Source organism: Quercus lobata, chromosome 12, assembly GCF_001633185.2.
Source record: "Quercus lobata isolate SW786 chromosome 12, ValleyOak3.0 Primary Assembly, whole genome shotgun sequence".
Lineage (NCBI taxonomy): Eukaryota > Viridiplantae > Streptophyta > Magnoliopsida > Fagales > Fagaceae > Quercus > Quercus lobata.
Window position 1 is genome coordinate 5,553,518 of NC_044915.1, and position 26,791 is coordinate 5,580,308.

General features: G+C 32.3%; 2 protein-coding genes across 2 annotated transcripts; one reads left to right on the plus strand and one right to left on the minus strand.

The window, feature by feature from the left end:
- Positions 1 to 601: 601 nt before the first annotated feature.
- LOC115970130 lies at positions 602 to 11,500 on the plus strand. Its single transcript, XM_031089800.1, has 8 exons — positions 602 to 688; positions 1,952 to 2,063; positions 3,852 to 3,856; positions 4,034 to 4,135; positions 5,116 to 5,280; positions 5,424 to 5,477; positions 5,565 to 5,711; positions 11,405 to 11,500. Exons 1-8 carry the CDS (start codon positions 602 to 604, stop codon positions 11,498 to 11,500), a joined length of 768 nt encoding a protein of 255 aa, XP_030945660.1.
- A 6,051-nt stretch (positions 11,501 to 17,551) lies between these two features.
- On the minus strand, positions 17,552 to 22,398 carry LOC115972490 (RING-H2 finger protein ATL74-like). Its single transcript, XM_031092798.1, has 2 exons — positions 22,152 to 22,398; positions 17,552 to 18,028 (listed from the first exon to the last, which is right to left on the minus strand). Exons 1-2 carry the CDS (start codon positions 22,265 to 22,267, stop codon positions 17,635 to 17,637), a joined length of 510 nt encoding a protein of 169 aa, XP_030948658.1. The 5' UTR covers positions 22,268 to 22,398; the 3' UTR covers positions 17,552 to 17,634.
- Positions 22,399 to 26,791: the final 4,393 nt, after the last annotated feature.

The following is a 26,791-nucleotide window of genomic DNA, read 5'->3' on the forward strand; positions in this document are numbered from 1 at the left end:
ATTCCTTTGCCACGGGTCCATTCAGATGAGGCATACTTCCCAAAGGGGTACAAACCACGTAGCGTGAGTCAGGCGCGAGAAGGTGTGCTCACACATAGCCACATAGTTTCCTTAACATATCTTTCCTTTTGCCAAAAAAAAAAATTATTTAAGGGAATTTTGGAACAGCTGAACAGTTAATCCAAAATGGATAGTAGGTTGGAAAAATTATAGAATACTAATGCATACTCCTAACCTATAATTCATATAAGAGGGGGATGTACGTATTTATAGTACTTCGGGAGTACTCAATAATTACCAATTATAATGTATTTAAAATGGGTAACAACAAAAGAAGTTACCTTATATTTGTAATGACCATTAAATCTATAATAACTAAAACAACTAATATTTTCCTAATGATTTTTTTATTTTTGGAGGGGGGTGGGGGGGGGGAGGGATGAGCATTAAATCTAATAATAATATATTGCTTATAATAGTTACCAAACAAGGCTCGGTTTATGTCTAGTAAGTTACAACACGTATTTATAGGTTAGGAACATGGGAAGATGAATCAAAAGGACAGTAATATTGTATGTTGAGTGCCGGCTTGCGAGTAAATATGGGTTTACATCTCTTACTAGTTCTAAGTCTTTGTTTGTGCTACAAAGCTGTTGGAGAAGGAATAACCAATGTGAAGCCAATTCAGGTACTTACATTTAAGTTTTTAAAAACTAATATTGTATTTAGAGATTGTTTTCAAATACTGTACAATGTTTTTATTCCTGGTGAGACCTTTATATGTTTACAAGCAAAAAATCATGCTTAAAATATGGGAGAAAATGGGCTTTTGCCCTTTTTTTAAAAAAAAAAATATCCAGTAAAATGCCCATATTTGAAACTATTTAGGGAAATGCCCCTGTTTTGGAACTCGATTTTCTAAAAATCGAGTTTCAATTTAAAACTCGATTTTTGATTTTTGGACAATCGAGTTATAGTGAACCAAAAAAAAATATATATATATATATATATTTTTTTTTTTTTTCTGAAACTCGAGTTCCATGAACTTGAGTACTTTACATGGACCTTGATTTCCAATTTTTTTTTCTAAGTCCACGTTCGCTATAACTTGATATTCCAAAAATCGAGTTATACATTTTAAACTAATTAGAGGTATTTCCCTAATTAGTTTCAAACATGGAGCATTTTGCTGGATATTTTAAAAAGAAAGGGCAAAAACCCATTTTCTCCTTAAAATATGTATATGTTTCGTTTTGTTGAAGGTTTTTAAAAACGTTGATATAAAGAATAATTGAAAAAAAAAAGTACATAGTGGTATGTATAAGTAAATTACAAATTTCGATAAATAATTCAATTTAGTTGCATAATTATGTTGTTTTGATTGAAGTTCTTATTTATGAAGGTGCTTTAAAGAAAAATAACAAACAATATTATTCATTTATAATTTTAAAATTTTATTTTTTTACTAAATCATATGTGTGTAGAAAAAGGTAGTGAAATTAGTCTTTTGTTTTAAGTATATAGGAATAAACAGATACTGTCAAATACAAAAAATATTTTACTCAAACGGAGCATTAGTATTTATTTTTATTGATCTAACAATTAACACAAGCTATTTGGATAAGAGAGTGAATAATTATCCAAATGTAAGATTGCCTTGATATATAAATAGAAATAAAATTTGAGATGTCAAACCATCAATGACATAGATGACAGATATAGTTTTAATGGTAATAAGCATATTTATAATTGACACTAGGAAAACCCAGGCATGCATTTCTTGATAAGAATTTGTTTACAAATTTAGCAGGAAAAGATAATAAATTAGATTACTAAAGTCAATTTTCTATTTTTCTCATCTACTTGCTTCAAATATATTAAAATCTATTGTTATATTAACAATTTTTATTTCAAAGATCCAAGACTGATTTTTTTTCTTTCACTTGTACAGCAAAGATATGACCGTGAATTTGATTGCGTGGATATATACAAGCAACCGGCTTTTGATCATCCTTTACTTAAGAATCACAAAATTCAGGCACCACTTGATCCCTCATATTTTGGTTTCCTTTATTTTTTATTTTTCTAAAAATTAAAATAACGTTCTAAATAATTAGGATTCCACGATATCTGCTTAACAAACTTCTTGTAAATAAAGCCCTAAAGTTAGGATTTTTTTTTTTTTTTTTTTTTTTGGACAAATGAGGGTATTCAAACCTCTTCAAGTATCTAAATATTTCTTTTGGAATATGCAATCCCCCCATCCCACACACACTAAGTTATTACAGGGAGCTTTAGATATCATGAGACATTAGAAATCGCTAAACTGACTCCTTGGGGTTAAGTTAGAATTTCAAAAATGATTAATTTTATGTATTTGACCATATTACTTAAAGTTTTTAAATAATTTATAATTTGGAACACCTAAATAGTGGATACCAAAGAGTGATAATTTTCCTAATGGTAGCAAGTATAGATTATTGGTAGACTATGCAAATTTATCATTCGTGAGTGCCTTATTTTATAGAAAAAAAAAATCATAGTTTGTCATTTTTTTAATGTATTTTTTGTATGTATGATGCAATAAATTTATTTGATGTTTCATTCAAATCATATACTTTATGATACAACTTATGTTCTTAAAATTATGTATCTCCAAATTCTACTACACATATAAAATTCTATTACCATATAATTAAAATAAATTTAAAATTCATTTTATCAGTCAAGTCTCAACAATTAGCGATCACACTCTAAAATAGGGATGTTCACCAAACTGTACAAACCACAAAAAGCGCACAAAAACTACTCATAAAATGAAATAACCGCACCACACTATAAGTAATAGTGCACACATTGCATGATGCAGTGTAGTTTGCGATTTTATAATAAGAAAACCACACAAACCGCACTGCACCGCACCCTCTCTATATATTAATATATTTATTTATTTATTTTTAATATTAAATATATTATTAATAGTTTAATAACCCTAATTTTCAAAAAAAAAAAGTTTGATATTTCTAGCAAGTGTTGACTAAAGAAAGCCAGCCCAAAATAAAGAAAAACTAGTTCAATAGTTTAAAATTTGGTTCAAAATAAAGGGAAAAATTAGTTTTGGGCTAGGTAAGAAAAGCCCAAAATTTGAAAAATATACCGAGTTCAAACCGTTCGTATTGCATCTGACCGCAAAAATAAGGTACAGTGTAATTATAGTTTTGGCTAAATTGCATCGCAAAAGGCTATGCTAAAATGGCCCAAAACCGCACCGCAAACACCCCTACAATCAGGCATTAAAATAGTATATATATATATATATATATTTTTTTTTTTTTTAGAGAGTTTCAACCTATGGCATCCGCTTCTGATGATAACTCTTTATTCATAATTTTTTTATTACAATTACTTTATTCTTATTTAATTTTTAATTTGTGCTGAGTAGTTTTATTTTATTCTAATTATATAGAATTTTAGTTCATTTAATTTAATAGAAAATAAAATTAATTTTTATCTTAATTTACCAAACTTCATTTAAAATTAACTTTCACAAAAATAAAATTCTCTCCAACTTAGTTCATAAAATTATTTGGATCTAGTTTTCCCATTTTCTTATTATTTTAATGTACAAATAATTCAATTGAAGACTTAGTGTTATTACTTTGAATAAACCTCAAATGGACAGCTTACAAAGTTGCCAATTTGGGTTGTGTTGGTTTGGCCTTCGCTCTCACAGCCCAAAATGCCAATAGCAAATGTTGGAAATATTCAGATAGCCAAAAAGATTCAAGTTATTTGCTTGAGAACAATATCTTTTTGTGATTTCTAGTTTTCTATGGTCTTTGTCTCCACAGGTAAGGTTGTTCTGCACATATTGCTTAGATACCTAGGCCTGTGACTTGTACTAAGTAAACATTTTTATTTTCTGTCTTTACCTTTTTTTTTTTTTTTTTTTGGGTGTGTATTTTGTATTTACCAATTTAGATTTAACTTTTATTGTTTGCTAAACTAACATGCAATTAGTTTAACTTTACAGATGGCTCCAAGTTTTTCTGGAAATGTGCTGAATAATTACGACACCAAAATTGGTAAATTTTCCAAAATTGGCCTTCAAGATGAAGGTTGTCCACCAGGAATGGTACCTATTATGAAGATTAAATCCAGTCACCTAAGAAATGAGTATTCTCACTCAAAATATCATTCTAAAAATTTTACAGACGATAACCCGAGCCAACAAGTAAGTTAACTATTTATATTCACTTTTTATTACTATAAAACACAAATATATTTAAATAGAATATTCCGTACGTGCTCAAATTCTTATGTTTTATTTATTTTTTTCTTTTCTATTTCAATGACCTTGTGGTTTAGTGGCACTTTTTTCACCTAACCTATATCATTTTCATGTCATATGATATGAATGACCACCTGTCTATAATGGCAAAAATCCAATTTAAAGACAAAACTTGGATTTTGACTATGAATAAACGAGGCTGTCCTAAAAGCATCATTTGTTTCTTATACAATCAACAACGTTTGAGTTTGTGAATATAATAATTGGGTAAATTGTATGCTAAAACTCTATAGCATACAATAAATTTTACAGATAATATATATCATTAGCTAATATTATAAGGCCAAAAGGTGCTAGTTGAATTATAAAACTCTTAACAGTTGGCATTACAAATGCTTTATAATGTAGAACATCATTAGTCTAAAATAAAAAATAACTAAATTTCTTGTAGGTATATTTTTTTCTCAATATATAATTATAATCTTCAAAATTTAACATGCATTCTACGATTCAAATGTAATGTTCTCTTATTTATTTATTTCTTTAAATTTTTGTAACCACCCTCCACTCTCTGGATATCAATTTATACCTACCAGTATCACCTCCTAGTTAACATTGTCAAATCTTTAAATGAATTTTTTTGGTATGTCATGTATTGACATAAAATGATAAAAACACTGAATTTTATAGGGGAACTTTAACATTAATAAAATATAATTTTCTAATTCACAGTATTTAAATGGTGGCTATTGATGGCACAATTATGTTAAACTAGATGTAGGTCATAAGCTAATTCTTTTTTCTTTTCTTTTTTTGGTTTCTAGTTTGCTACATATCACACAAAATCGAATAATAGAATTAATCATGGTGCTCGGGCGATCATCTCTTTGGAAAATCCAAGTGTGGAAATGGGCCAATACAGTATGGCTCAAATTTGGGTTCAAAAGGGACAATTCAATGGACTTGAAAGCATACAAGCCGGTTGGGCAGTAAGTGACAAAATGTATTTCTGTGTCTCTTGAATAATCAGTTCAATATACATAGATTGATGTCATTAATAATATAACCTTTCTTTATATTCCATATTACACTGTTATAAAGGATTTTTATATCATGGTATTGACATTCATAGGTGGATCCAGTGTTATACGGTGATAGTCGTACACGAATAACAACATATTGGACAGTAAGAACCAAATCATTTTCATTCTTACCTATAGTGTTTATAAGTACTTTCATGAATATATCCCTACTTTCGCTTATATGTTTACAGGTAGACAACTTTGGGAAAACTGGTTGTTTCAATTCTGAATGCCCTGGGTTTGTACAAGTGCATCCTCGTCTTCACCCTGGTTCGCCTTTCGCCAATATTTCTGTATTTCAAGGACAACAATTCGTTACTGATATTTTGATAGCTCAGGTAATACATTGTCCATTAAAGTGAGAAATCATGCTATGATACATCATTCTTTTATTATATAAATCATTTATGATATTATTTGTCATTTAAAATATTTACTAATAGAACTTCAACAAAACTGTAAGTGTCATTTTTTTCTATATAGGATAGAATTTCAACTTACTGATATTTTGATAGCTCAGGTAATACATTGTCTATTAAAGTGAGAAATCATGCTATGATACATCATTCTTTTATTATATAAATCATTTATGATATTATTTTTCATTTAAAATATTTACTAATAGAACTTCAACAAAATTGTAAGTGTCATTTTTTTTCTATATAGGATAGAATTTCAACTTATGACAGTTACTTCATAATGATTGTTTTTTATCATCAAGCCAAGACAACAAATTGTTTTTGGTGTTGACGGAGTTTGAACTCCAAATTTATATTTACTAACAAGATATTTTACCAATTGAGCTAACATGAATTCATAGATGTAATTTTACTTTACTAATAAAGCCAATATTTTTTTTAAAACATAACGAATCACACCTATATCATTAGACAATGGTTGAAGGGAAAAGAGAATACTATGTCTCATTAAATAGCCCAAATACCTAAGAGACAATCCTATGGACCATGAAAAAAAAAAAGTAGAAACAATCACATTGATAGTAATTTCTCATAAAATTATATGTATATTATAATTATTGAAAAAAAAAAATACTAAACCAAAGATTTTTTGCTTAAATGCGAAAATGTTTGTACTTTTTGATTGACATTGAAGCACTCAATGAGAATTTGTTTTATAAAAGAAAGTATGATAAAGGAAAGATTGAAAACTTGGATGCATTTATTTTTTACCTTAAATTTTTACTTATGATACACTAAGTGTGCTCTCTATAGTCACAACCGATTCACCAAAACAGAGACATAGACTTTGAGTTTGACTATAGAAAGTGAAAGCACAAATGATAGAATCAATTTATGCTCTGTTTGTTTCAGTAATGATGTTTTCTAGAAAATTAATCGTTTTCCAAGAAGCATTTTCTATAAAACTATCTCATTTTCCAATGTTTGATAGTAACTTTAAACGAGTTAAAAAAATAAAATAAATAAAATAAAAAACCCTCCTAACTTCCCTTATTTAGCTGCTGTGAAATAGAGTTGTTTTCCAAAAAAATTAATGGAAAACAATTTCTAAAAATAAGCCATACTTTTTATATTGACCAAAAATAGTTTTCCTCTGACTCATCTTTTTTTATGCTACCAAACACTGGAAAACACGGAAAGTTATCTTTACACAAAGTTTTCCATCGAAACAAACAAAACGTTACAAAAAAAACACTGGAACCTTTTTTTGTTTTACCACATAATAAGTACAAAAAATAAAATAAAATAAAATAAAGGTTAGATTGCTAACTACACCCTTAAAGTTTGAGAGTGTTTGAATTTTACACCCAGAAGTTTGATGGTGTTTGGATTTTATACCCTAATGTTTCAGAATTTGAATTTTACCCCCCAACATTTTAGGGCTGTTTGGATTCTATTGCAAAAAGTTTAGGGGCATTTGGATTTTATACTCTGAACTTGAGAATGTAAAATCCAAACACTCTCAAATTTTACGGGTAAAATCTAAATTTTAAAATTTCAAGGTGTAAAATCTAAACACTCTCATATCTCATCCCTAAAGTTTGGGTTCAATTCCAAGTTGCCCACATGTTACAAATCTTGGCTCTAGTATGTATATGCTTGCATTGATTGGTAACAGTAATTGCCCAGGCCAAGCATACACATGTCTTACTTTATACTTATAGCCCGGTAGCATGCATACACCCATACCTTGGCCAATACTATAAAGAACAAAGTTTCTCTCCAAATTAGTTTAGAGAGGAACCCTTCAAGCTTATTGTATATCTCTTTTTTGAGTGTGAATTTTGAAAATTTAACTGTTGAAGTTTATGTGTTCCTTATGTTCTTAACATGCATATCAAATTTCTTTCAAATCAGTTGTTATTTATTATTCGATTAATAAATTTATTTTTTTTATTCACAATTTTAGATAATAAAAACTTGAAATTTTAACATTTGATTGATGATGTAGCAATTGATTTTTGATCTTCTTAAAATTTTGCAAGCATAAATGATATAATAAGAACATGCAATCCAACGGTTAGATTTTCAAAATTCACATTCAATATAAAAATATATGATAAGTTTGAAGGGTTTCTCTCCAAACTAGTTTGGAGAGAAACTTTGTTCATTCTTAACATCCATATCTGAAGCTACCCAGTCTGCGATGCTTATGACATCCCAGTTCGCATGCATAATTGCACACTTATGTAGCAAAACCTTGTCCTATTACTATTTGTACAATTTTGCATCCCTACCCACAAAAAAATCCATATATGAAGCTACCCAATTTGCGATGCTTATGACATCAATTCACATGCACAATCGCACACTTATGCAACAAAACCTTGTCCTATTACTATTTGTACAATTTTGCATCCCTACCCACAAAATCGCATTGTTATGTTGCTAGCTTTTGATTTGGTCAATTTAGTAGACCTTGTCCTAAAATCTCTCTCTCTCTCTCATATAATATGTAATTAAGCAGTGACTTTGTTCTAGAGAAATTTAGATTTCTCTTCATGTGATTTTGGTGAGAGAACTCTTTGGGTGTATTTGGAGTTTAGATTTTGCAGAAGTGCCTTTGTGTTTAGTGCTTTCAGTGAGAGAGCTTTATGGGTGTATTTGGGGTTTGGAACCCTATAAATCTTTATGCTTTGTGTAATTGTCTTTTCCATTTTGCATAACATACTATTATTTGGTTACACGCCTAATAAATAAGTATCAAATGCATGTTTCGTTGCATTGTAGATGTATTAAATAGTAGCTTACATGGCAAGTTTTAATTGGTGGAACATAAAATAGAACACAAAAAGTGATATAAAAGATTTGTATTCTTTGCTTTCCTACACTCTGCTGCAAAAAAGACTGCTAATTTGTTTGCTGCTTCTAATAATGCTTTTCATTTTAATCAAAGTCGTTTTCATTTTATTTTAGTTAAATTTTTCACATTACAATGATTTTTTCTTTTAAATTTTAAAGATAACATCTAAGACTTATAGTATCAAAATATTCTCATTTGTTGACGTTTCTTATACTTCATGCAGGATAAAACAAGCGGTCATTGGTGGTTTACACTGGATAATCAAAAAATAGGATATTGGCCCAAAAATATTTTCACTCTCTTAGCCAATGAGGCTCGCTTTTTTCAATTTGGGGGCGAGGCATATAGGAATATAAATAAGCCGTGTCCACCGATGGGGAATGGTCATTTTCCAAGCAGGGTTTTGAAAGAATCAAGTTATTTTGTACAAATGCAATCTGTCAGTCCAGCATACAATTTATTGGATATAGACCCCATTATTATGGATAAGACCATTAGCAATGTAGGATATGACTTGGTACCTTGGGGAAATCAAGGTGGAAATTTGAAAATTGCCATGACCTATGGGGGACCTGGAGGGAATTGTGGTCAATAATAGTTGGTGTATGCAAAATACAAATAAAAGGAACAAATGTACTTGGTCTTATGCCTCTGACACAAGAGTGTTCAATGGCCTGTTTGGATAAGCTGTTTTAAAAGGTACATTTTCAAAAAATAGCGTTTTTAAAATGAGCATTTTGAAAACTCAGTTTTTAAAGCTACATTTGAGCATTTGGTAAAACATGTTATTCTAAAATTGTTGTTTTGAGAAAATTACAAAAAAGGACACGACAGGCTATGCTATAATGATAATAATAAGAGTAGTAATATATTTTTTTTATTTAATAATTTAATAATAAGAAAACGTCCCATAAAAAATTTAATAAAGAAAGTAATAATAATAATAATAATAATAATAATAATAATAATATGGTTCCATTTAATAGTGTAATTTACTTTTGTTATTAAATAATAAAAAATTACACAAGAAGGACACCTAATTTTTATCTTTTCCAATGTCTATCTCCTACTACCTCAAGCTTCTTCTCCTTCACTTGTTGGGTAGCTGGACAAAAATCCTCTACTGCCAATCACATGGTCCGCATCTAACCTTAGTAATTTCTAAAAAAATTCATTCAATTGCATCCAAGTTTCTCCAGACTCATCTTCTTTGCGTCACCTACAACCTCATCCCATACCAAAGTAATTTTTGCTTGCGCTCCAATTTTTGCATGCCCAAAATATTCAATTAATGAAAAAAGCTAGAGAGAAGAAATTTCATCAAAGCCGAGCAGAATTAGATAGTGGCAAGGCCTAGAGGAGATAGATGATAGCAAGGTTGCGCCCACAAGTAGCAGGCAAGACATTATTATTCGAGGTTATTTTAGGAATTTCAAGCTTCAACTGACTATGATAGTTGCGTTTTTTACTTGGTTTTTTAAAAAGCTATCCACCGTTGTGCTTTGCAAACGTGAATTTTCCGAGTTTTCAAAAACGTAATTTTTGAAAAAACGTAATGCCAAACGCATAGCTTCTAGTGTTTTTTTTAATCAAAAACGCAAGTTTTCATTTAGAAAACGCCCCACCAAATGGAGCCAAAGAGTAATAATTTGCTAATGGTAGGGGTTTATGATGACTATGGAAGGGTGATTTGACAGTGAATGACTGTTTTTTGAATAGTAAAATAAGAGTTTTAGTATGGATTTCGTGGGTTTTTGGGGATGAGTGGCTACTTTAGCAAAAGTACTCCAAAATGACACTCTAGTAAGTACAATATTATTAGTGCAACTGCATTAGTTGATGCAAAGTCTCGCAAAATAGAAAAAATTTACTCATTTTACACATTTTGAGCAAAAAAAAAAATACCCACATCAGTGGGTGTAAAATTTTGCATTTATGCAAAATTGCTACAGTAACCGTGCATATATACTGTAGCTGTGCATATCATTATTTTATATATTTTTTCTCTCACCTCTCTTCTTTCTCCATTTGACTTCTCTCTTTCCCTCTCCCTCTTCCTCTGAACCGAACAAAACCGATCGACCACCGACCACCCAATTCAGCAACCCACCATCACCCAATCCAGTAACCTACCACCACCATCACCATTACAAGATTGCAATACATAATAAACCAACCAAAAACTCAAAGGAAAATCAAATAACCCATACATGGACACACAATAGAGACGTAGAGAGGGAGAGATCTGACCAAGATCAACTGTGGCAGAGATCAGTTGTGGTGGGTCTTTCTCTTTCACACTTTCACTTCACTGACTCCCCCTCTTTCCTTCTCAACCTAGGGTTTTAAAGACTTGGGCTTTGGTATTTTTTTTCTTTCAATTCCATCCCCCAATTCCCAAATCAAAACCTAGACAGCATAAACAATCACAGATCGTGTTTCATTGAAGTGGGCCACATATTCAGCGACAACTTGATGACCAATAACAAAGCTAGAGAGACAATTTGAGTGAGTATAGGTACATTGTACACTTTACCAAACCAAAAAAACACCATAGCCTACTTGACAACTTCAGAGGGAGCACAGGGTAAAAGACTAAAAAGTCATGCGCGGTTGTTGATCTCGGTTAGAGAAACCTTAAAAATTCAAGTTCTTGATCTTGGTTGTTGATGATTTTTGAAGGTTTTGATGGTGTTGATGATTTTGATGATTTTTGGGGTTTGATGATTTTTATTCTTTGTTTGATCAGTGGGTGAAGGGAGAGCTTGATGATGGTGCACAGTTTGCAGTGGCTATGCTTGATGATGGTGGATTGATCGTTCATGGTGGCTTGGGTTGTGTGTGAGTGGATTTCAAGAGAAGAGATAAGTGTGAAGGGTGAAGGAAATAATAAAAAATTGTAAAAGAATGAATATTTTATTGAATATATGTGTAGAATAGACAAACTAATGTGGGTGTTTTGTAAAAGGGCAAAACTTAGATACAGTACCTTAGGTATCCCTTTTAAAATTCAGCCACCTGTCTTATTAAAATAACTTAGCTAACGGTGTTAACACCCTCTCTTTCTCTAATTCTGTTAACTATATACCTTCATCATTTCACTCTCATCTCAAACTTGAAGATCTCTCCACCACCGAATCTCCATGGCTGCTGTCAAGGGCGGCCACAACAGGCCACTATTAGCCACTCTCATAGTCTCTTTTGGGTTTGCCCTTCTCGCTGAAGTCTAGCCTAGGACCCAAGGCTAAAAGCCTAAAACCCATAAGCTTTGCAACCATCAGAAGCACACCGATGATGCTGTGGCCGCCGATCGTCCTCCTCCTCCTCTTCTTTTTCTTTGTTTGTTCTTTAGTTTTCCTTTAATTTATCTTTTCTCCTCTCCTCGTTTGATTTTATGTGGATTTGGGGATTGGGTTTGTTTTGGTTGTTAGGACATGATGGTTTTGGTTGGATTCCAAACATGGGATTTTTGGGTATGGTCATTCGTAGATCTGTGATTACATGAAATTGTTCATTGTCCGTTCAAGTTCTTTGCTTCTCCAACTATGTCCCTAGCCACAGACAAGAAGCAACAAACCTTTAGTTGACAACGCAGTGCACATAATTAAGTCAACCTTTTCGTTCTTCTAATCTTGATTTCTGATGTGCAAGAAATATATACAATAAAGTACTCACATATCTACATATTTAGCCTTACTTTTATGTTATTTTGTGACTGATTATATAATATCTTTGTGTTGCAGGTAACAAGGGCTTTACATGCAAAGTGGGGCTAGGCCAATTGAATCAAGCCAACTTACATCCAGATAGGCATGAATTCAAGAAAAGACCAACCCAATTAAATTTAAGTCCAATTGGAGCAAGAAATCAAAGGAAATTTGCACCAAATCCAAGTCCAATTTGGATTAGGATTCCAGCCTGCATGAAATATATACAATAAATTACTCACATATCTACATATTTAGCCTTACTTTTATGTTATTTTGTGACTGATTATATAATATCTTTGTGTTGCAGGCAACAAGGGCTTTACATGCAAAGTGGGGCTAGGCCAATTGAATCAAGCCAACTTACATCCAGACAAGCATGAATTCAAGAAAAGACCAACCCAATTAAATTTAAGTCCAATTGGAGCAAGAAATCAAACGAAATTTGCACCAAATCCAAGTCCAATTCGGATTAGGATTCCAGCCTGCACATCAGTTAGTATTTTTGGCATAACTTTTGGCTCAGATATCCAATTGAGATGATTCAAATTGGGCTAGAACTTTAACTTAAAGGGATACAACTTTGTAGTTTACCAAAAGTCCGAATTCTGAATTTAAATGGGCCAAAATCGTCGGTTAAGTGAAGCCTAAAAATCTAGGATTTTCTCCAAATAGGAATTCAACTTGTAATAGGATTCCTTGACCTATTTAAAGGCTCTCTAGGGCAAAATTTAGAGAGGCTAGTGCTAGGGCTGAGGGCTGAATGCATGGAGAGCTGCGGCTGTGGCTACCTCTTTGGTTTTCTTCCATGATAGTTAGTTTTATTTATTTGTCTAATTTAATGCTTAGTATTTTATTGTTTTGTATTTTCTTAAAATTACTGTGAGTAGCTAAATTTATAATTAGGGTTGAGGATGAAACCTTGTTAAGGATTATCAGTAATATTTATGTGATTTGATTTTTCCCACAATAATTGTTCTTTAATGATTTAAATTGTTCTTGCTTCATATAAATTGACTAAGATGGGATTCTAGATATGAGTTCAATCATGTTTTTCTCATGATTTAGGATTTGTCTTAATTAATTGAATGCTTGGTTTATTAATTCTTGATTATAAAATTGGATATCGCTTGTGATTTGTCTGTCAATGAATACAATTTATGATTTGATTTTTAGAATTGGATATATCTTGTGATTTGTTTGGCTATGGATACAATTGATGATTTGATTTTATACCTAGGAAGCAAAGGAAAGCATGCTTTAGATTTTTAAACATAAGTTTTAATGATGATATTTACCATGATAGCAAGATTGATTTCTAGATTATCATGTAGTGGTTGGGAAAAATTAATGATCATAAATATATGTTGATATGATTTACAAGGTGAATTCCAAAACCTTATTTCCTTTCCCTTGATTGTTTACATCTTTTTATTGCTTTATATCTTTTGCTTAGTTCATTTAATTTCAAAACAACCAATTTTTATTAAACTAGATTAGAATTAATTTGGTTAAGGTTTGATTTAATTTTCCTACGTTCATTCAAGTCCCTGTGGGTTCGACCTCGTTCTTGTCAAACTATACTTCGGTACAGTTTGTATACTTGCGAGTACTTTAAAATTTCACAACAATTTCTTTAAAAATTTAGAAGTCTGAGAGATTGAAAATTTAAAGAGGTTGGGTTTTCTCATGGGTTATCTAACATCTTGGGAAACTGAAAACAAAAGTGAAAAGAAAGAGACAGATAAACGGACTGTGTTAACACCGTTAATTGAGTTATTTAGTTAGACAAGTGGCTGAATTTTAAAATGGGTACCTAAGGTACAGTATCTAAGGTATTGTATCTAAGTTTTGCCCTTTGTAAAAATAGATGTGTAAAATAGAAAAAGTAGATTTTTTTTTGCAAAATTTACAAAATTTTTGCATCAACTGATGCATTTGCACTTACTTATATAAAAATACAAATTGTGTTGTCAATAATTAGTATCTTCAAATAAATGATAAAGAATGATGATCCCCACAAGCAGCCATTGGAAGCTTCAAACTCTCTCTAGTCAGGGGCGGTGCCACGTTCAGGCTAGGGTGGTCCTAGCTTGAAAATTTTTTTTATATATAATAATATAAAAAATTTTATTTGTCTACCCTTCAAAAAATATTTGAGAGCACCCCCATTTTTTTTATGTCAATAAAATTAAATTTTGCTCCATTATTTGTTCTACTTTCAAGCAAAAAGAAAAAGCCCAAAAAAAATTTTGAACTAAAATCTGGCAAAAAAAAAAAAAAAAATTGTAACATAGTAAGCCCACCCCAGGGAAAAAAAGCCCAACATCAATCCTAAACAAAACTAACCCCAAAAATATTTTTAAATCAAAATAATTAAATTTTTATTAACTAAATACCCAACCGGGCCAACCCAAACGGATTCTCAAAAAAAAAAAAAAAAAACCCAACAAAAACCCAATACGCGTCCGCTGATTGCTCATATGGTAAAGCAAAACTGAAATCAAAAATCCTAAACTAAAGGAAAAAAACCTCATCAACGACAACGACCAACGGACCAAGCACATTGGCGTGATGGCACCTCCACCTCAAACTCGAGCAACAGAGCACATCGATCATCGAGCCTCAAACTCGAGCAACAGAGCACATCGAGCATCGGCGACAGCGAGATCGAAGATCGGTCAGATTTGATTAGACATTGCTTCACTTGCGACACTTGGCCTTGAGTCCTCACCTCGATGTGCTACCGCGGCACCACCCCTCAGGCCTCAAGGTGTAGACACTCAATTTTGCATGCATAATTTAATCAAGGAAGATGGCTAGAGTGACCATTCATATACCTGAAAAAATCATAATTTCATTACATGCATTAATTCATTCATTGCATATCATAAAAAAGATCTTGAGATTCTAACAGTCACGATGGTGTGCCTGATTCCAAATTGAACCATTGGATTGAAATATATCGCATGATCAGGTTTGCACAGTTTGCATGCATTTTGTTTGGATAGAACCAACCACAAATGATTAATTTAAATTAAATCTAATTGGTCAAGCAATTAAAATTAATTAAATAATTTTGTGATTGGTTGTTAATTAGTGTTAAAAATAGGCTTGCTTGCATGGGAATAAAAAATGATAATTAGATAACTACAAAATTGTGGATAATCAAGACTTTTTGGAGTATTTATTTACAAGATAATCATTCCTGAAAAGGACTGAATTATCAGAAAAAGAGTTTAATTTTTAGAATATGGATTAAAAACACATCTAAGTGCAAGCCTCGGCTTAAAAAACCTCATAAAAGTAGTCCAAAATGAACCAAAACTAGAACACGGGACCGGCACCCAAAAGGGCCATTCGGCAATTTCCAAGTGCCGATTGGCACAAATGCGGGCCTCGGCCCAAGGGCACTTGGATTGAGATAAACCTTACATTTTTCAATTTTTTAGAGACAAGGACACGTCCCAGTTCATATTCTAACCATTTAGCTAAATTTTCGAACATCCCAGCCTCTATAAATAGAGGGGGCCTCTCAAAATTCAGCACACTTTTTCATGCTCTGTGACTCCCCTCTTTCTAACTGTTCTCTTCTTTTATTTTCCTTCTTACGTTAAAGACGTTCTGGAGGCTTTGACCTTAGGAATTTCTTTCCTGTAGGCAAAAGATTTTAGGTTTCAAAGAGAATTGAATAAATTTCTTTGAACTCTAAAATATTCCTTCAATAAGAAGATCACGCTCATGCAAGAGGTAGTTTTTCTTTTCTTTTTTCTATTCATTTTTATTAATTCTACTTGATGATGCATGAATAGGTTTAGGATGTTTTTTATTAATTTGATTTCTGATGTTGTTGCCACGTGTTGTTTAAACTTAGTATGCTCAGCATCGTTTTACCAAGATTAAATCAACTTTCTTAAAAAAAATGGATAAAACTTAGTTACAATACTTTAATAAGGCAAACTTAAAGAATAACACCTAAGTACAATACCTAAAGAGGGGCTTTGAAACTTATACTAATTTCAGTAATTTGATTTGCAAAATGACATCGTTGGGCTATGAGTAAGTTTAGGAATGTTTTTTTTTTTTTTAAATAAAAATAAAATAAAAAATTTAAAAAAAAATAATGTGAGTTCAATTCAATCGTTTAGAATAATGAATATGGTGGGTTTTTAAAAACAGAAAGAAAAAAAAAATGTGAAGAGGCTCTTGTCAAAAAATAAAAAATAAAAGGGCAAATTACAATTTTCTCACTTGTGCTTTGATCGAAATTTAAGTTGCTTATATGTAGTTTGAAATTTGACATTTTAAGAAGTTGTCTGGTACTAGATTTTAAACAATAGTTTTTAGTGTTTTTAACACTAAAACACGTATTTCCACGATACTTTTTAACCCACACGTATTTTCACAACACTTAAACAACGATACTATAAATCTCTAACCAAACGGGCTCTTACTCACCTGAGTTTTAACTGAAATTTAAGTTGTCTATCTATAGTTTGAAATCTCATGACACAAGTGTTCTGCTGGATTCTTTTTTATCTTGTATTGTCATATATTTTGTGTTTTTGGAGAAGAGTGACATAAAAATGGAGCAAAGTTACATATTTAGCCATATTTTTAATAGAAGTGAGTTACAGAACTTTAATTGAGCTAATCTCAAATGGATAAAGTATCAAAATTGAAATCAAAAGTAGGTAATTTAAATTTTGATCAAATCACAGGTAATTAAGTTGTAATTTGCCTAAAAATAAAAGAATTCGCAGAAGTAATATAAAAATCAGAGTAATTATAGGAAATATATATGGATAATTATGGGTATATAAATTTACGATAACATTTAATGATAAAAGCAGAGTCATTAGTGACATGTGGCCACCATTTTTTTTTTTTTTTTGAGAAATTGACATGAATTAATTAATTTTTACTACGTGGAATTTTATGTCTAAAACATGTTAAATATGGATAAAGGTTAATTTGTAGAAGAAGCATACACAACACATGACAGAACCTAAAATTGGGTTTCTGTAACCAATAATAGTTTGATAAGGTTTTTAATTATGTATCAAACATAACTAATAAATTATAGTTAACTTACGCTACTATATTTTCTTAAAAATTAAAAAAATTAAAAATTAAAAAACTTATTCTACCATACACATATGAGCATAGTCATAATAGTGAGCCTATACAGGAGAATGTAACACACCACCAAAAAAAAAAAAAAAAAAAACCTACTATTGAGCATCCTCATCCCATCATTTGAAAGTCCCACTCAATCATCTCCAAATGAAATGACACCTCGACAATAGGGGCATGTAGAGGCTAGAGCCAAGTAGGGTGCAATGCAACTGTGATGGAACACATGCCTGCATGGTGGAAGACTCGACAACTCATCTCCATCAACAAAGCAATGCAGACAAATACAACACTTCTCCGTGTTATAGGGAACATGAGACCCATCATGAAACACAATCACAGGAATCCAGAGGTAAACTCTAATCCTAATAAGTCCATAATGGTATGCCACGTAGAGCATCGACATAATGAGCGCAAAAACACAAGTCATGACAACTAGTGCAGGCACATAATGATAACGCCAAACACTAAGTACGCTAGGCTCACACTCAAAAGGAAGTGAAATAATTGCATCATCCATGTCAAAATCTCTGCAAAAAGAATATTAATTGATGTCAGCAAATTCTCAAATAGATTTTTTTTTTTTTAATGCAAAAACAAGAATTTGATTGTTCTTATCTAATTTTCCTCTAATGTTTTATCCATTCTTTGGATAGACACAAAAACTTAATTGTCAAATGGGTGGGGTTTGGGTTGGGCATAAATGGAGTGAGTACATAAAACTCATTTACCCATTATAACCTATTTAACCAGCTAATTATAATTTAAACCCAACCCAACCCAATTATTATAGGTAAAACTCAACCCACTCAATTACCCATTAATCAATGAATAAATACAACTAAAATACCCCTAAAACCTCTAAAATAGCCAAAATATCTCTAAAAAAAAAAAATCAAAATGCCCCCTTAAAACTTGAAAAATGGCCAAAATACCCTTAAAACCCTCTCAAATGACCAAAATACCCCCCAAAACTTAAAAATAACCAAAATACCCTAAAACTTGAAAATAACCAAAATACCCACAAAAATTTCAAAATGACCAAAATGCCCCTAAAACCTCCAAAATGACCCAAATACTTCTAAAACCTCCAAAATACCTTGTACACCTTAAACAACAACAACAAAAAAAACTAAAATACCCCTAAAAACTCTAAATTGATTAAAACAGCCCCAAAACCTCTTTAAAAAAATACACCTAAATCTTTAAAATGACCAAAGTACCCCTTGAAACCTTAAAATGACCAAAAATACTCATGAAACCTCTAAAATAACCAAAATGGCTCCAAAACCTAAAAACAATAATAATAAATAAAATAAAATCATGAAACCTCAAAATGACAAAAAATACCCATAAAACCTTTAAAATGACCAAAATACCCTGAAATCTCAAAAATGACCAAAATAGCCCCGAAAGCTCAAAACGACAAAAAACCCATGAAACCTCTAAAATGACCAAAATACCCTGAAATCTCTAAAATGACCAAAAATGCCTCGAAACTTCTAAACGACCAAAACTTTTCTTGAAATCTTTGAAATTGCCAAAAATATAACTTATTGGTCATGCTGAAGGTTTTAAGGTTATTTTGGTCATTTTAGATATTTCAAGGGTATTTTGATTGTTTTAAAATTTCGGGGGGTATTTTAGTCATTGTGGAAGTTTCAGGGTATTTTTGGTTATTTTAGAGGTTTTGGGTTATTTTTAGTCATTGTAGAGGTTTTGGCAGTATTTTGGGCATCTCAGAGGTTAAGGGGTGTTTTGGTCGTTCTAGAAGTTTTGGGGTATTTTGATTTTAAAGGTTTTAAGGGTATTTTGGCCATTTTAGAGGTTTAGAGTTTTTTTTTTTTTTTTTTTTGGGGGGGGGGTCATTTTAGAGGTTTAGGGGTATTTTGATCATTTTTCAAATTTTGTTAAGGGTATTTTGGTCATTTTAGAGATTTTTGCATATTTTGGATCATTTTAGAGGTTTTAGGGTATTTTACTCATTTGAAAGGTTTAGGGGTACTTCAATCATTTTAGAAGTTTCCAAGGCATTTTTGTCATTTTAGTGGTTTTAGGGTTTTTTTTTTTTTTTTTTTTTTTTTTTTTTTTCTCATTTTAGATATTTTGGGGGTTTTTGTTTTTTGGTCATTTTAAAGATTTAGGATGTATCTTAGTAATTTTAGAGGTTTCATGAGTATTTTTTGTAATTTTAGAGGCTTCTAGGTATTTTGGCTCATTTTAGAGGTGTTGGGGGTATTTTATTCTTTTTAGAGGTTTCGAGGTATTTTTGGTTGATTTAGATATTTCGGAGGTGTTTTGGTCATTTTTTAGGTTTCAATGATATTTTAATCATTTTAGAGGTTTCTAGGTATTTTGGATCATTTAAAACATTTCGGGGGTATTTTTGGTCATTTTTTTAGGTTTCAGAGTAGTTTTTTTTTTTTTTTTTGGGAGTGTAATTTAGTTATTTTTGTGGTTCTAAGGATATTTTGGTCTTTTGAGTAAATGATAGTTGGGTCATACTTGGGTCTAATTAAGTACCTAGTTAAGACCCAATTAATATTTACGTTAATTGAGTTTAATTGGGTCAATACTCATTTGAACTAATTAATAATTGGGTAGATTTAGACAAGTAAATTAGTTTGGATTGATTTTGTTACCCCTAACTAGGACAGTAGACAAATACCGCTTCGTGCTATCAAAAAAAATATAGAGACAATACCTCTTCTAAGTTTACATGAACAGGAGAATTAACAATTTAAGGAAGTGTATGTTTCAAAACTATAGGTTTGTTTTTGTTGAAGTTTGATCAATGTAAACAGAACCTCGATTGGTTTATAAAGTCACTCAACAAATTTATGGAAATTAAGAAATTAAGATATCTTTTCTTTTGTAGGTTCCAATTAGCTGAATTAATAAAGTCTCTAATGATTGAATAAGAGATCTGGAGTTCCATCCCCGTTTATTTCAAAAAAATCGATTGGTATCTTGATTTGATGATAAAAGAGTTATCATCAAGAGTGGACGTCATAGGTTAAAACTCTCTTAAAAAAAAAAAAAAAAGGGTGTTTAGTCTCGATTGTTGGAAAATAATGTTATTTCTTTGGAGCCAGAGTTTCCATATAGCAAAAGGAAGAAAGTACCCCAGGTGTAGGTTTTGTTGGGTATGGGGTTATTGTCATTGGCATTCAAATGAAGCCACTGACTGAGGTGGGCGTTGAAGAAATCTGTTTTAGTCCAAGATTTGTCAGCAGCTAACTAGAAATTTCTAGCAATAGGGTAGTCTCTAAGTACATGAGAGCAAGTCTCATCTATGTTAAGACAGGATTGACAGCAAGGATTATCAGTTATGCATCTGTGGTGAAGTATAGCATTTACAGGGAAAAAATTGCCAAACAAACTATTCCTGAGAAAAATTTAGGCGCGTGGCACGTGTTCAAAGTTATTTAGTAAGTTAGACTGTTTTTGAAAGTCGAGTTTGACAAACTCGATTTTAGGCTGGAAAACAGACACTATAGTGGCGTTTTTCTAGTGGCTATAGCAGCGTTTATAAAAAACGCCACTATAAGGAACCTATAGTGGCGTTTTTGACAAACGCCGCTAAAAAAAACGTCACTATTGTGTCTGTACTCCAGCCCAAAGTCGAGTTTGCCAAACTCGACTTTCAAAAACAGTCTAACTAACTAAATAAGTTTGAACGCGTGCTGTCCGGTTAAAATTTTTTAAAATTTTCACTGTTTGGCAAATTTTGCCCATTTACAGGGAGGCTATTGTGTAGGCATTTCCATAAGAAAATTTGAATTTTTGGCAGTGTGTTGAGTTTCCACAACCACTTGCCCTCAAAGCTAGGGTGTGGGCTTTCTTCCTCAAAGGCTAACTTGTAGGCATGATTAGAATCAAAATTACCTTTAACATTTCCACCCAACTAAGCTTATCAGTGGAAGTAGAAGCTTTCCTAATAGGAATAGCTTTGAAAGTTAAAAGGAGGTGTGTGGGGATTTCAAAGGAAAAGTACGGGATGTCCCACTGGCCATTTCTAATAGCATCCTTGACCAATAAACTATCTTCCACAATAGTGAGGGGTCCCATTTTAGACCATTTTGTCGTACCAGAATGATAAGAAGGAGCTGTTATTGCCAATAATCCAATGGGAACCTTTAGCACACAGGTTTTCACTTTTGGTTATGGCAGACCAGGTTCTAGAAAAGCCCCGTTTCCTCGGATCTCCATTCCTCCAATATTTTTTCCTTAAAACTCTCAGCCCATAGCTCGCCTTTGCTATTTTTAAATCTCCAGAAAAGTTTGGTGGTTAGGACAAGATTTCTTTTTATCAGCAGTATAACCCCAGATGAAATTCCTGTTGGTCTTGTCTAGGGTGTTATGGATTCTACTAGGTCAAAGGGCACCTTGCAGGACATAACTAGGTATAGCAGAGGTTACAGAGGAAGATAGCACTCTCACACTCAGCAGGTGCAAAAAAAAAAATATCTCTGAGAGTCGACTCCCAAGTCCCAAACACAATCACATATTTAAATTCAATTCACAATCATCCTAAAATAAAATAAAATAACCACAATCACAGATTCACAAACATTATAATTTATAAACGTATGGCTTATGGAGTGGAGAGAGAAAAATTAGATTTTGAAATTTAAGGAGAGAAAAAAATACTTGAAAGGGCAGATCGGGATAGAGGCTGGAGGCTGCAGCAGCCGGAGAAGGTGGTGGGTTGGGCAGATCAAGCTGCCGGAGGCGCTGGAGTGGCTGTGGGCCTGTGGCGGCGACATGGGTTAGTGGGAGGCGGCTGCGGTGGCTCTGACGGATGGGCGGCGTCGTGGCTGACGGCCCGTGGCGAGCTGGAGGCGGCGTGGCTGACCCTATGCTCTCTCGGTGTCTCTCTCCCTCTCTCTCTACTTTCTTTCTTTTTTTTTTCTTTTCCTTTTTTTTTAAAATCTAAATTCAGTTTGTATATGACCTGGGCTGGGCTTTGGGCTATCTGGGCGGTGCTGACTGGGGGCGCAGGTAAGGGTTTGGGTAGTTGTATACATAGGGTCTGTTTAGATTGAATTTATTGTTACTGAAATTAAAAACTGAAAACACTATAGTAAAATAATTTTTAAATATGTAAATAGTATCGGGATCTATTTTTAATATTTTTTAATACGTGAACAGTATATGCACAATATATGAACAGTGCATACACTATTCATAACAGTAAATATTATCTCCCAGAGTCAACAAATGCGAGCAAAAAAAAAAAAAAAAAAAGAGGAAAACGTAAAACTGGAACGTGGACGCAAGATTCAGTTGAATCCAAACGCACACATAATTGTTTTGGGACAGGGCCTGGGCCCCTTACATCTCACTATTCTGTCTTGTGTAGCACTCTTCACTTATTCGCTTATTCGCTTTTCCATTATGAAATAAAATTAATTGGAATTTTATACTCATAAATTCCAGATACATTTGATTTTTAAAACTCGTGTAAAAAACAAACAAACTTTCTTTAAAAAAAAAAAAAAAATGGTGGTAGTAGAGGTATTTATTACAAATCTCCGAGACACGAAACCTAAAAAATACTATAAAATAAGAGAAAATTATCAAACATTATGAAAGCTACCCATAACTATGAGAAAAAAATATTGATGTAGTAGATTTCACCTGGCTGATTTTTTATTTCTCCTTCTCAACTACTGTTTTTTCTTATTTTTGATTTATAGCTCTCGTTGATTTTGAAGAAGCAGAACAAGGCACGCAAGCTGACTATTGTTGTAAACACTCAATAATTTTTCTCTCTTTCAATATAAGTTGTTGGCTTATATATATATAAAATTAATTTTTACCTTACAAGAATTAGGATTTCGAAATATGCTGTTAACTTGATATAATTGTTATATATAAAAAAGTTTTAGACACCTCAAATAATTGTTGTTTATTAAATAAAATAATTATGCTGGTTTTGTTTAATGTTTAAGGTCATGAATGATAGCAATAACCATATTAAGAGTGATCATCAATCAGTTCAAAATTTTATTTTTGAAGATGAGGATTTACCAATGATAGTTGCACCAGTAGTAGAACCTATATTTGAAAGATAGCAAGGATGAAATTCATGCTAATGTACCAGAACTAGAAGAAGTGGTTCCAAAAATAGGGATAGAGTTTGAAACTGAACAAAAAACATATATTTCTATAAAAATTATGCACATGCAATCGAGCTTAGTATTAGGAAAAGTAGGGGTATAAAGATGGCACGAAAACATGGTTAAATAGAAAATTTTGTTGCTCTTGCCAAGGCATACAAGGGAAATGACAAATGAGATGGCAACGTTAAATGCGATCATCTAGAGACAAGATGTGGTCGCTTGGTTGAAATGAAAACTAGTTGTAGATCAATTGAAAAATATGGTGTTTTCAAATTTGTGGCAAAGCATACGCATGTATTAGCTTCTCCTCATATGCACATGTTCCTTAAATCTCAAAGGACCATTAATCCTAAACCAGCTGTAGATGCTGAATTAACAAATAGTTCTGGAATTACTCTTAACCAACAGTACACGTACACATTATTTACTCTTATCAACTTCATGGTCGTGCTGCAACTGTAGTCCTTGCCATCATCTCTAACTCTCTCATGCGCCTATAGGAATGTGGGCGCCTCCTCCTCCGTGCCACCCAAATCCAAATGCAGAGCCAGATCAGGCATAGTAGCACTACGAGTGGAATCACAATCCACAACCAGTAGATCTGGAAATCTTCTGAGACGCCATTGCCAGCCCCTATAGGATCAGAAGGATGCTCTGGGGGAAGTAAGGGCAAAATAATGTCTGGTACATCCCATGGATGCGTTGGTACGATATCATCATCCATAGCTCACCGAATGGTTGCAAATTCTCTCTATCTCGGGCTGCACCTCACTAAAGCTCAATCTCTGGAACTTCTCCTCACCAAAGTGGCCGAATGGCTCTGCTATTCTCTCACTCTATGGCCGAATGGCCTTTGCTTCTTTCTGTTCTTTTTTTTCCTTCAGCGTACGCTTAAGCCACTACCCAAAGAAGAAAGCAAGCTGTCTTTTGTCGCTTGTTCAATCGGGAACCGGACTATAATCCGGTCCGGTTATACTCTAACACCGGAAATCCAGGGAACCGTGCCGATCGAACCGGTAGCTGTGTTGTTGACAAAAAGAAAGAGAGATTTTTGATGAAGATGCTTTTAAGCCCGAAGCAATAAACTCAGCTACCCCAAAAGCGTTAAACTTATATGATCTTTACAGCAAGGAAGAACTGAAGAAGGATAGAGACAAAGCAGTTTATCTGCTTCAATTTTAAGCCTCAAGTTCAACCCATGCTGCTCTTGAATTCACAGTGATACACACACAACGACAAAGAACTGAAAGAAGTGAGAATGAAAGAGCGAGAAAGGAGGAATGAAATTGAAATTCGAAACTGAATCAGAAGTCTCAAGTTATCAGGTGAAGTGATGTGGTGGGTAGGTAAACGTGTAGTAAATGCGTGGTGAGAAGTGAATATAGAGTCAGTGGGAAATGTTGGCTACCCGTGAGCTGTGTCAGTGAGAGTTTTTATATTAAAAAATTCTTTGTCCTAGATACAGGAGTGTCAAGTGAGGTGATTATGATCCGTTCGAGGGAGTGTATAATTAAACTGGGTATATAAAATTTATTTATCCCTTTATCATGTTCATTACTTTTAACTAAAGCTCAATCCATCCTAATTATTATGGTTAAATCTTAACCTATCTAATTACTCAATAATCAAAATTATCAAAATGTCACTAAAACTTGAAAATGACCAAAGTAATCCTAAAATCCTTTAAAATTATCAAAATACCCCCTAAACCTTAAAAAAACCAAATATGATAAGAAAAAAATCACTCAAAATTACTAAAATACCCCTGAAACATAGAAAATGACCAAAATACCCTTGAAATCTAAAAATTGACTAAAATACTCTTGAAACCTATAGAATGACTGAATTACCCCTGAAACTTGAAAATTACCAAAATACTCCTGAAATCTATAAATTGACCAAAATGCCCCCTAAACCTAAAAATGACCATAATACTTCTGAAACTTATAAAATTATTGAAATGTCCCTTGACCTGGTGCCATCTTCTTCCCGATTAAAAACTTTGACCTGGTGCTTTTTTCCTAAATTATTCATAAAATTATGCTATTTGGCCAAAAAAAAAAAAAAAAATGCTGGATTTTCAGAATCAGTCTCTTTTTTTTTTTTGTTGGATATAGGTAATTTGTAAATTTATTTTTATACAAATCAGAAAATTTTGGATTTATTTTTCTTGTATTTGGAGCTTGGATAGTCCGTAGGCCAAGGAATGGGCCTTTTTTTTTTTTTTTTTTTAGGTTCTTTGTTCTAGTTCAATTTTTTTATGGATCTCCTATCCAAAAAAAAATATATATATATATATATTTTTTTTTTATGGATCAGCTAATTTTATTTGGGTTGTTCGTACCAGTTTAACTCTTTTACTGGGTTTTTAATTTTTTTTTTGCTGGAATAAATCATGAATTTAAAGGATTATCTTAAGGTCTAAATTCTAAATTTTGTTGTTCAAAAAAACTTTCTAAAATTTGAGAGCGGTTCAATAAGGAAAATTTTGTCTAATTTATAAATTTGCTTCTATATTTAATAGGAAATTTTAAAAGTCAGGGGCCACCTTAGATTTGCCTCTACATTTTTTATAGTAATATTTTTGTATCGATAACACTAATTGACTATATGCAATTTTGTAGAAGCCCCCAATGATAGAAATTGGAAGGGCAAAGGAGCTCAAACTTTGCCTAAAAGTAAGGAAGTGGAATTCTGTCACTAGAACGGACCACAGAAAAAGAGGTGATCTAGACTAGGCCCAAATCCCTTCTCTAGGGTATGAATTCCGAAAGAAGTTCTCAGCGCAATGCAAGACTCATAGGTGAGGTAGCCATATATGTTACATTTCAATAACAAACCTTTATATTTAAGAGCTTATTAAGATGGTTCGAAGGGCACTAAAAAATATTTTAAAAAAATGTCATGCTAAAAGGCAGGTTTTTTAATTTGTTAACAATCCACTTCCTGTATAAAGAAAAATGTAACTAATGACTATGGAGAGACCGTGAATTCTCATACAAGCCCTATACGAAACTCCTCCTTCACAAGATCATCAAGTTGCCTCATAACCTACAAAGGATGTCCTACTGATTTGGGCCTCTACAAATTTATCATCAATGAGACTTGAGAGTGACAATGTTCCTCTTAAAGTAATGGCATATGATATTTGGTGGGTTCTTCATG